This window comes from Echinops telfairi, unplaced genomic scaffold (assembly GCF_000313985.2).
Source record: "Echinops telfairi isolate 266 unplaced genomic scaffold, ASM31398v2 ScPeMD7_22;HRSCAF=79, whole genome shotgun sequence".
In the NCBI taxonomy this organism is placed as follows: Eukaryota; Metazoa; Chordata; class Mammalia; order Afrosoricida; family Tenrecidae; genus Echinops; species Echinops telfairi.
The window spans coordinates 3,675,038-3,687,063 of record NW_022103919.1 but is presented as its reverse complement, the minus strand read 5'-3'; the positions used below and the strand labels follow the sequence as shown (position 1 = coordinate 3,687,063).

The following is a 12,026-nucleotide window of genomic DNA, read 5'->3' as shown; positions in this document are numbered from 1 at the left end:
GATGCTGAGAACCATTCTGTCAGAGCAAACCTTGAGGCTACGACTCTGGACTAGCCATCCAGGCACCTGCTGCCGCCTCCCTGCGTGACCTTGGGCAAATCCCATTTCTCCTCAGGGCCTCGGTCTTCCTGTTTAAACAGAGGATAGTGCCTCTGAATGCCACAGGGAGGCCAACCTGAAACCCAGCTTGTGGAAGAATTCCCTGTGGCCCCAAGATCTCCCTCCACAAGGGAAAAGAGCCGCTCTGGTCGAGCCACCAGGAGGGATCTGCACACAGTTGTTGGGGCCACCAGGCAGAAAGCTGTTCTTGGCACCGACATTCTTCTCTTGGCTTCCGCCCCTCAGCTGCCCTAGGCTGCACCAGTATGTGTTTAGGGACCCCGGGCGGGCCATCTCTTTGGGGCCTTAAGTCCTGTGTCTGATGCAATCACTGTTCCAAGCATTAGTCTTGGGACACCACTCTTCCTTTAACTGCTGCCCACTTTTCTGCCATTTTTCACGGTATCTCTTCAACGGTGACACATGAAGAGTTTGCTGAGCATCGAGGCTGATCAGTACTGGCAAGGACCTCAGAGAGCTGAGGCTCCGTCACCTGCACTAACCAGCCCTGCACTCACTGTGGAACAGGGACCGGACGGGGACTTAGACACAGGGTCCTCGTCCTCAGGAAGCTTTCTGACTTGTGGCACATGCTTACCGCAATGTCTGATCATCTGTGCTCAGTGCGCAAACCATTCCAAGTTGCAAGGAGGCCCTGGAGCCACCCAAGGGGAGGCTGAGGCTTGGAGAAAAGGTTCCTCTCCATAGTTTACTGGTGAAGAACCCAAGTATAAGTCAGACATTCATGGGAGACTCTGGGCAAGTCGCTGTAGGGCTTGAACTCTTAAGTATCTGCTTGTCTGTTTGCTTAAATGCAAATACCCAGCAATCTGTGCATGGGTCTGTGTCTGTCCATGGCAAACCATTTGGCTCGTCTCTAGTGATGGATAGTCAATCCATGCCTCATGTGGTGGTCCAGAGAATCCCCTGGCTTCGTGCATGCTGCGTACTTGGAACAGTGCTCAAGGGTTGGTGCTCAGGGTGGGCATGAGTATTATTACGTTGGCCAGAATGGAACCCAGGCTGTCCAACTCGTAGCCCATCCAGCATCCCCAGGCCATTCTGCCTCCAGGTGCCCCCCCCTCCCCCAGCACTTGTGATGCGCACGCTCCCTTCCTGGGTGGGGTTCCAGCCTCTTCCTAAAATAACCCACCTTTAGGTTTTGTCTGGGCAGTTTCTTCGCCCAGGCAACTTCTCAGGGTCCCCTCCGACCCACACCTGCACGTCTGCTCAGGGAAGACTCCCCGAGCTTGCCCCAACCCAGTTTCTTATAAATTGTGGGAGCCTTGGGGGTCCTCCTCAGAAAATGGTGTGCCAGTCTGGAGCTCACAGCAAACCCTTCCTCTGTCAAGGGCCAGGCCTGGGCAGGGCCCTTCATGAAGAGTTCCAAGAGTGCAGAGTTCCTGCCCTCCAGGAGCTGAGGAGACAAATGATTATGCAAATGAGTCCTTAGTGATGGGCACAGGGTACTGGGAGAGGTAGGTTCAGTGATGAAATAAAGCCTGCAACAAGCTGGTTGCTGAGACGGAAACACCCAGCATGGAGGCCTGCGGCAGGCTGGTGGGGGCGGCAGTGACAGTGGCTGTGTGGCTGCTCTCCTCTCCCCGCTGCCCCTCCCCCTGGATGTTGTAAGCCCATGACAGATTCAATTTCTGGAGAACCTACAAGAATGAAGCTGGAGAAAGACACAGGGCTCTTACTGTGTGATGCTCTGTCATGAGAGTCCCCTCTGTCCCCATTCACCAGAATTCCAGATGGCCAGTGCCTGCCAGAAGAACCAGGGTCCCTAGGGGCCGGGCAGGCAGAGCTAGGTTGTCGCTGGCGGGTGCCAGGCGCTGCAGCTGGCGGTGGCACAAGTGACGAGGAGCTCCAGGCCCCTGGCCTCACATCCCTGGGGACAAGATGAGTTCAGCTCCTTCCCCCTGCAGCTCACCCTGGCCCCAAGCAACAGCATTAAAGTACCAATGCTGCCAATGGAAGGGTAGCAGATGGTACCATCTTCCCGAGTCATCTTTTGGGGGCTTTTGGTGACCTTGGTGGCTGATGTGGTGACATTTCTTCCACCTGAGGAGCAGAGCAGGAGCCTGTCTAGTGGTCCGGGTGCTGTGCACGGGACAAGGGGCAATGCAGGTCCCTCACCATGCCTTCAATCGACCTTTGTTGAACCCCTACCATGTGTCAGCTCCCTGCCCACTCCGGTGTTCAGTCCTTTGTCGGTTCATCTGGCAAATAGCCGTAGCACTGGGCTGTAGTGCCCGGCGCCACACCGCCCTGGCGCATCTCCCTTCTTCCCGCCACCTTCCCTTCTCCTGCCTCCAACAGAGTGAGCTGTGACTCCGGCTGCATGCCCGAATGGGAAGGGTTGCCTCCAAAGACACCTGCTCACAGTCCCCCATCCGGGCCGGCTTCCCTGGGCTGCTGTGGCCCCCAGGCTCCAGGGAGTCGCTTCAGAGCGTGGGTACCAGTCTGCACCTGGGAGCAAGGTCTTTGCCTACAATATTCACTGTAGCCTCATAGAGCTAACAAGGGGAATGAAGGGATGACTGGCTGGTGCTTCAACAAACAGTAAGGAGCCCAGGTGGTGCTGTGGGCTAGGTAGTGGGCTGCAAACCACAAGATGGGCATTTCTGCCCCACCAGTGGCTCTGCAGGAGAAAGGTGAGGATTGATTTCCTCTCCTGTAAAGATAGTCTGTTTCGAAGACTATATTTATAGTCTTTATAAAGTTATATAGATACTCTGTATAAAATCTCTATGAGTGGGACTAAACAAGCCCTGGTGGTGTCCAAGTTTGGCTGGGAACCTCAATGTTAGCAGATCGAAACACCAGCCTCTCCATCAGAGAAAGACGGGGCTTTCGACTCTTGTAAACACTTACAGTCTGGGAAACCCACAGGGACAGTTCTACCCTGTGCTGTTGGGTCGCTGTCAGTTGGCATCAACTTGATGGCAGTGTGTTTGTTTTTGTAGGCGTCAGAATGAGGAGCTCTGGTGGCCTAGTTGTTCTGCATTGGCCTGCTAACCGCAAGGTCCACACTTTGAAACCACCAGCTGCTCTGCAGGAAGAAGATTGAGGTAACTCCCGTAGAAAGTTACCGTCTCGGAAACCCACAGGGGCCGTTTTACCCTCTCCTATAGGGCCGCTATGAGTTGGCATGGACTCCGTGACAGTGAGTCTGAGGTTTCTTGGTTTTCGTTTTTCCTCGGTGAGTGAGAATGGGCTCCATAGCAGGGGTCGACCCAGGGCTGCAGTCTCAACAGGACCAGCTGAGGGCACTGGCAGTCCAACAAGGAAGCCCGTTAGTAGACAAGCAGCAGTGCAGAGTGCTGGGCTGGGGGCTTATCGCAGAAGGGTCAGGGGGTCTTCCCAGAGGAAGTGACATTGACCCTGAGACCTGACGGTGATCCCATGATTCCAATGCATAGCAGCTCCCCGTGTCAGAATAGAACTCTTCACCGCGGTTCTCCACTGGCTGATTTCAGAAATAGGTCACCAGGCCTTTCTTCTGAGGTGCCTCTGAGTGGACTGAAACCTCCCACCTTTGGTTAGGGCCCAGGTCTTACCCAGGGACCTAGAAGTGGGGAGGATTCGCCAATACAGAGGTGAGTTCAGGAACAGTGTGAACTAGAGCTCGGTGGAGGGACACGCACCTCTTTGGGAGTCGGGGCAGTATTTAGAGTACAAAGTGGAATGACCTTGTACTTTTTTAACAAGAGCCTGAGCAAAGGGGTCTGAAAGTGACCCCGTGTACCCAGAGGAGGCCAGGCCAGCTGGAGTAGAGGTCAGGCCAGATTCCTGCTTCTGACTCCATGAGAGGGCCACGGATGTGGATGTGAATGACTGGTGGGGGAGACTGGACAGGGGCAGGTGTCCTGACTAGTGCTGTCCCTTCGGGCTCCAGTTTCTCAGAAGCTGCTTGGGCTTTTGAAGATGTGGAAGTGGTGAAGGTACAGAAGGACCATGCCTAGGGCCTCGGCATGCTACTGCTTGTGCATGCCCCCACCCCCTGGTTGTCACATGGCCAGTGGGACAGCATACACAATGGCCTCATTGTGGTGTCCCTACCCTGGGGCACACAAACCTGGAGATGGGTAGGGACAAACCCTGTTCTGTATGGGCCAGAGCAGGTGAGGTAGAAGAAGATGGTGACTGTAATGATGAACCAAACCAAACTGTCATTGAGTCGATGCCGACTCGGAGAGACCTGATAGGACAGGGCAGAACTGCGCCTGGAAGTTTCCAAGAGGGCCGCTCTTTACAGGAGTCAAAAGCCCCTTCTTTCTCCCGGGCTATAGTAACAGCTGTCTTTCCTTGAGCAATCACTACATGCCAGGCAAGATGCCAACCCCTTTATCTTGTATAATCTTCCCACAGTGTTGCGAGAAGAGTGCTATGACTTATTCCTCCTACTTTGGAGAAGAAACTGAGGCAGAGGGAAGTAAAGACACGTGCCCAAATTCACTGCTGCTTGCGCTGAGTGGCAGTGAGTGTCCGAATTTAAACTCAGAATTGACTGACTGCAAAGCTACCAAAGCCGGCTGGGTTCCCCGGACTTCGTTGCTCATTACCGAGGCCTTTTGTGGCAGATTTCCTGGTGCATCATGCTTGACCGGTGCTTCCATGAGCATTGATTGTGGATCCAAGCAAAAGGATTTCCTTGACATTGTCAACATTGTCTCCATTTATCACGGTGCTGCCTATTCGTCTAGTTGTGAGGACTTTGGCTTTCTTTATTAAGTTGCAAGCCATACGGAAAACTGTATTCTTTGGTCTTCAGTAGGTGCTTCAAGTTCTCTTGACTTTCAGCAGGCAAGTTTGTATTGTGTGCTCGTTGCATGTGTCCATGGGCAAGTTTGTATCGTGTGCACGTTGCAGGTGTCCATGGGCAAGTTTGTATCGTGTGCACGTTGCAGGTGTCTGTGAGCAAGTTTGTATCGTGTGCATATTGCAGGTGTCCATGGGCAAGTTTGTATCGTGTGCACGTTGCAGGTGTCCGTGGGCAAGTTTGTATCGTGTGCTCGTTGCAGGTGTCCATGGGCAAGTTTGTATCGTGTGCTCGTTGCAGGTGTCCATGGGCAAGTTTGTATCGTGTGCTCGTTGCAGGTGTCCGTGAGCAAGTTTGTATCATGTGCACGTTGCAGGTGTCCGTGAGCAAGTTTGTATCGTGTGCTTGTTGCTGGTGTCCATGGGCCGACCTTTCATCTTGATGCCCCCTTCTCCATACAGCCCAGCTTCTTGGACATTTGCTTAGCATACAGATTGAATAAGTGTGGCAAAAGGATTCAACCTGGCGCACACCTTTCCTGATTGTAAACCATTTGGTTTCCCCTTTATCTAATCGAACAACTGTCTCCTGGTCTAGGGACAGGTTCCGTGAGCACAGTGAAGTATTCTAGAATTCTTAATCCACAGTTGTTTTCATAGTCAATAGGACACAAGTAAACAGCTGTTTGGTATTCTCTGCTTTCAGCCACAATTCATCTGACATCGCCACTGATATCTTCCTTCCACAACTTAAGCTAATCCTGCTTAAATTTCAGCAGCTCCCTGTCAATGTGCTGCTGCAGCTGTTTTCGAAGTATGCTCAACAGCACTCTACTTGCATGTGATAGTGCGATATTACACAGTAATTTCGGTAGTCTGCCGGCGCATCTTCATTGGAAATGAGCACAAATACGCCTTCCAGTCACCAGCTGTCTCCTAGACGTCTTGACATCGGTGAGCGAGTGCTTCCAGCTCCGCATCAGCTTGTCGAGACATTCCCACTGGTGTTCTGCCCGTTCCCAGAGCCTTCAGTGCCGCTTGGACTTCCTCCTTCAGGGCCTTTGGTTCAGGATCATCTGCCACCTCTTGAAGGGTTGAACATCAGCCCCCCTTTGTGTGTGTGTGTGTGTGTGTGTGTGTGTGTTTGTTCAGGGACTCTGATGCTTCTTCTGTCTTCTTTTGATGTTTCCTGCTTCGTTCAGTGTTTTGCGTATTATCTTTCAGAATTGCACCTGCTCCTTCCCTTTTCATTTTCTAACTCAGGTCTTTGTACATTTCATTATAATACTCTGCTTTGTATATGAAATTTTATATGATCAGGATCAGGAGCCTTCTCATTATAAAATATGTTATTGTATAATATATGTATTATATTATATAATATATATATTATTGGGTGAGCCAGTGATGATGGGCACAGGGGACTAGTACATGTTCTAAAATTGATGGCGAGGAGGGTGGAGCTTTTCTTGTCTACTTGATCAATCAGATTGTATCGGAGAGGAATTAATGAGAGGTGAACGATGGGTAAACATGATAATTAGGCAAGAGGGGAAAAAAAGAAAAGGAGGAAAGTATATATGCAAATATATAAATATATGTGTTTTGTTTATGTATATATGAGCAAATGCAACAAGGAAGCAGATGGACTACTAAATCTTCCCTCAGTACAAGCATGGTTTGTTCTAATGATGCAGCACTGCATGATGCTCACCTCCTTAACAGATCATTGAAGACAAAGCGGGTGCATAAGCAAATGTGGTGAAGAAAGCTGATGGTGCCCGGCTATTAAAAGATTTAGTCTGGGGTCTTAAAGGTTTATAGTTAAACAAGTGGCCATCTAGCAGGGAAGCAACAAAGCCCCCATGGAAGAAGCACACCAGCCTGTGTGACCATGAGGTGTCAACGGGAAGAGGTATCAAAAGTTCAAAAACAAGCAACTAAATTGATGTGAAGGGGAATGGAGGTAGTGGAGACACAAAAGCTACTTGTAAGATAATTGGACAGTCCCTCTCAGAAGGGCCACACAGAAGGGATGATAAATACAGGGGGCAGTATTGTACTGATGAACCACATAACTATCCTCTAGTTCATTAATATTTCCGCCCCTTACTATCATGGTTATTATTTGTTTTACCTCATTAATCATGTTAGATTTGCATTATGGTCATTTGTATATTTAAGATTGTTTGGTACATGAAAGCCAAGATAGATAACCCTTTAGAAACTGTAACCGGAGTAATGGTTCCCCAAGGGTACAAGAAGAGGGGGGTGGGGAAGGGAAGAATAGGGAGTGGATAGGATTGAACAGAATTATTTGTGAATGGATATATTGGATTGTGTAAAATATGGGGGGGACTATTATAGGGAAATATATATCTATAATGGGGTTCCTGGGGGGTATGGGGGTGGTGGAGGGAGGAGATAAAGCTGATTTCAAGGAGTTCAAGAAGAAAGAAAATGTTTTGAAGCGGATTGCGGTAGCAATTGCACAATGCTGCTTGATGTGATTGGACTATGGAATGTTAGGGTATCTGTAAGAGCTCCCCCAAAAATGATATATATATGTTTGTTTGTATGTGTATAGAGAGAGAACAAAAACTACCATTTTAGCTATTTCGAAGCATATAATTCAGGAGCTTTCATTTTAAATCATAAACCAAGGAATATGATGATAGCTTGTCTATAGAGCTTTTGTCCTGCTAAGCTATCTGTAATAGCTGCATACAAATTAAGAAGTACCCCATAGAAAAGAGGTGATCTGGAGATGCAGTGATTACGTTTTGGGCTGCTAATGGTAAGGTCAACAGTTCAAAACCATCAGCCATTCCTTGGGAGAAAGACGAGGCTTTCTTCTCATTGAAGAGCTGTCTCGGGAGCCCATACGGGGCAGTTATACCCTTTACTATGGGGCTGCAGTAAGTCAGAATGGACTCAGTGGCAGTGAGCTTGATTTTTCCATAGCAAAGGACATCCAGGGTAGCTGTTAACATTGTGAGGAGGGACCACAATCTCTGGAGACATCTAACAATTGGCACATCACAGTCCATGAAAACAGCATTCTGCATCCTACTGTGTGAGTGGCGACTGGGATCCTGCAAGCTTATGATTGGCCATCTAAGATACAACTATTGGGCCTTTTCCTCCCAGATCAAAGAAGAGTGTGGGTGGGGGAATCAAGGCCCAATGAAACAATTAGTTTAGAGGGCTCAGGGACCACATTAAGCCCAGCCTCCACTGGCTTGAGTCCAGAACTAGATGGAACTTGACCCCTACCAACCACCGTGATCAGGTTCACAATGAAAGGCCCTGGAGCACTGTCAGAGAAAATGTAGAGCAAAATCCAAAATCATACAAAAGGCCAGACTCATGGGTCTGATAGAGACTGGTGGATCCTCTAGGAGTATAGCCCTTAAACAACCTTCAAGTAAGTAATAAAATGTAAAATAAATGAGCATTCTGGCAGGAATTGTTCTAAGATATAACGGATCGGTTCCTCGGGCAGTCCATGGTACTTTCAGGGCTCTTCCCCGCACCATGATTCCGACGCACTGATCCTTCTTGGGTCTTCCTTATTCAGTGTCCCACTTCCTTATGCTCACGAGGCCATTGAAAGTACCATGGCTTGGATCAGGGGCACCTGCGTTCTCAAAATAACATCCTCACTTTTCAACACTTTGAAGAGGTCTTGGGCCGCAGATTCACCCCATGCAGCGAGTCATTTGATCTCGTGACTGCTGATTCCATGAGCGCTGACTGGATCCCAGTGAGACAGGCTCCTTGGCCACTTCAGTCTTTTCTCCACTTACATGATGGTACCTATTAGATCTTCGTTTCCTTTACTGTAGGTTTGGTTTTCTTTGGGTTCAAATCCATACCGAGGGCTGCAATCCTTGATCTTCATCAGCAAGTGTCTTAAGTCCTCCCTACTTTCGGCAAGCAAGGTTGTGTCATCTGCATCTCTCAGATTGTTCATGAGCCTCCCTCCAATCCTGATGCCAAATTCTAGCCAAGTAATAGGCCTGTAAAGTAAACAATACACCCATGAGGTGCCTACTCCTTAGAACAGTCAATCATAGGAGACCAAAAGGGCAATAGTTGCCTAGCAACACCGTTCTGAAGGTAGGAAGGGGCAGGAGAGATGACTGTGTGGAAACCGAGAACCCAGGGAGGAAATGGGAAGAGCATTGTTGAAATCTCACAAAGCAAAATGTGTCGAAATTGTTGGCTGAGAAGCAAATTTGCTCTGTAAACTTGCACCTAAACCACAATAAAATGCTTGGGGTGGGGGTGCGGGGTTATAATGACCATATAATGAAAGCTCCCACTTTCCATCCCCACCCAGTGTCCTGCCCCCAACATAGCATTTCTGCCCACAGGCTTCCTGGAGGCCCAGAGATACTTGGACAAGGCCCCATCCTCTTTGCAAGCCAAATCACACAGAGATAGTGGTGCAGCAGAGAGGGGCAAAGGGAAGGGTCAGGGGCCCGGGGTCCACCCCTGCTGCATCCTGATTGGACCGTGAGCTCTAGGCCCTCGACTTCCATGCTCAGAGAGTGAACATCAGCGAGAGAGGGTCTGGCCCTTCAGTGTGGCTCACTGGGCTTCTCTATCCTCTGAGGGCAGAGGCGTCACTGCTGCCCCCGGGCCCTGTGCTGGAGTGGCCCCTGCCCGCCTCCAGCATGGCGTCCGACACGCCGGAGTCCCTGATGGCCCTCTGTACCGACTTCTGCCTGCACAACCTGGATGGCACCTTGGGCTACCTACTGGACAAGGAGGCCTTGCGGGTCCAGCCCGACATCTTCCTGCCCAGCGAGATCTGCGACCGGCTCGTCAATGAGTGAGTGGCCAGTGAGCGAGGGGCAGGGCTGGAGAGTGACCCTGTGTGTACGTACCACGTGGGTGTGTACAAGCACATGAATATTTGTGGGTGCAGTAGAATGTGGTCTATCCATAGTAGTCAAGATCTGTGGGTACGTGTTGGTATACACTGAGGAGGAGAGTACACTTGAAGGAATGGGTGTACGTACACCAGTGGCCTCAAAAGGCACAAAGACACGTGTAAGTGCAAAAGAACGTGTGTGTGTGTGTGTGTGTGTGTGTGTATAGGCTGAGTTTGTGCATTAAGTGAGGGAGAACAGCCAGTACTGAAACAATGGCCCGGGGATCCAGTCAGCCAGGGGGATCCCTAGAAGCTGCTGTTTCCACTGACTTCTGGGAACTCAGCCCAGGTGCCCACAAGGGACAACTGCAAACAAAAGTAGGTGCCTGTATGTGACCAGGGGCCAAGTACTAGGTTGGACATTTTTCAGTCCAGAATTATGTCCATTTTACAGATGAGGAAACTGAGATTCGGTTACTTGTGGGAAGCCGCCCAGGTAGTAGCCACCAAGACAAAATGTAGACTCGAGCCCGACTTCTAAGGCTTCCCACCAGGCACGAGTCTGGCGTGAGTTCACACCCCAGCCAGGTCTTACTGACGGCTTGCCCTCGACCCTGCTGCACCCTGCAAAGCACTTAGCTTGATTGTCCTGTGTGAATTGTTTTATCAGGGAGGGGCTGGTAAAAGGACAGTGGGTGGTGCTGTGGGAGTGGGGGAGGAGGGTGCGTGACAGGAGCGGTCACTCGAAGAGGCAGCGGGATGCGTGGGGGTGTGTGATGGGCGTATGCACTGGGGGAAAGAGACTTGGACTGGTTTATTGGTAAGAGGCTCTAGCCCCAAAGTTGGTGGTTCAGACCCACCCGCTGCTCCGTGGGAGAAAGCTGAGGGTGTCTGCCCCCGTGGTCATCCAGTCTGGGAAACTACTGGGAGCTGGAAGGGGCTCTATGGCTGTGGGCGAGTCAGCCCCAGGAAGGAGCCCAGCTGCTGCAGCGGGTGAAACATCAGACGGCTGACCACAAGGTTCCCCTCTCAAGCCCAGCCGCCCCTCTGCGGAGAAAGCTGAGGGTGCCCACTCCCACAGACGGACAGCGTCAGAAAGCTAACGACACAGCTCTGCCCCGTCCTGTAAGGTCACTGTGCGTGGGAAGGGACTCGAGGGCAGTGAGCTTGGTTTTGGGCTTGGTCACAACCAGAAGGTCGCCTGGAGAGCTAGCCCCCTTTGAGCTCCTGGTCCCCAGGCACCCTCAGTCCCACGGGCATCGCCCCTATAGTGTAGCCTGGGTCCAACCAGGTCCCCTCGGGAGGAAGCAGCACAGGCTACCTGATCAGGACAAGGAGGGACCGGGCTGGGTCCCTGGGCCCCTCCCTGGAGCCTGGCTTCTCTCCCAGGTATGTGGAGCTGGTCAACGCTGCCTGCAACTTTGAGCCCCACGAGAGCTTCTTCAGCCTCTTCTCGGACCCTCGCAGCACCCGCCTCACCCGAATCCACCTTCGGGAAGACCTGGTGCAGGACCAGGATCTGGAAGCCATCCGCAAGCAGGCGAGTCACGGGCATGCGGGGGGAGGCCAGCCCAGAAGGCTCAAATGGGGAGCTGGGGCAGGGCCACTCCCCTGCAGCCCCAGAACCCCCGGCAGGTGAGCGGGCAGTGGTGACGGGGCCGTGCCTGTCCCCAGGACTTGGTGGAGCTGTACCTGACCAACTGCGAGAAGCTGTCCGCCAAGAGCCTGCAGACCCTGCGCAGCTTCAGCCACACGCTGGTGTCCCTGAGCCTCTTCGGCTGCGCGAACATTTTCTACGAGGAGGAGAACCCGGGGGGCTGCGAAGACGAGTGCCTGGTCAACCCCACCTGCCAGGTGCTGGTGAAGGACTTCACCTTCGAGGGCTTCAGCCGCCTCCGTTTCCTCAGTCTGGGCCGCATGATTGACGGGGTCCCCGTGGAGTCCCTGCTGCGGCCGCTCAGCTCACTGGCCGCCTTGGACCTCTCGGGCATTCAGACGAGTGATGCGGCCTTCCTAGCGCAGTGGAAGGACAGCCTCGTATCCCTTGTGCTCTACAACATGGACCTCTCGGATGACCACATCCGAGTCATCGTCCAGCTGCACAAGCTGCGGTGAGCTCCCTGTGACAGGCGGCGGGGAGGCACTCGGAAGAAGTGGGTGGGTGCTGTCCATCCCAGCGAGTACGTGAGCCGGGAGAGGGTGGATGGAAGAGGCAGGCCCCTTCCTTCAAACCCAGCGTTCCACCCGGGCTGGGCCTGCCCTGCTGTGGACTGAGGGCGCA

The 12,026-nt window shown here is 51.9% G+C and overlaps 1 protein-coding gene across 2 annotated transcripts in view; it reads left to right on the top strand.

Moving 5' to 3' along the window:
- ZER1 (zyg-11 related cell cycle regulator) overlaps window positions 1–12,026 on the top strand; it is a 28,119-nt gene that overhangs the window by 2,764 nt on the left and 13,329 nt on the right. For both annotated transcript variants that reach the window (XM_045288560.1, XM_004713269.2), the window contains exons 2-4: window positions 9,490–9,703; window positions 11,135–11,285; window positions 11,420–11,856. In XM_045288560.1, coding sequence (XP_045144495.1) covers window positions 9,546–9,703; window positions 11,135–11,285; window positions 11,420–11,856 — 746 coding nt within the window. In that variant the 5' untranslated portion in view covers window positions 9,490–9,545. The remainder of the gene's footprint in view (window positions 1–9,489; window positions 9,704–11,134; window positions 11,286–11,419; window positions 11,857–12,026) is intronic.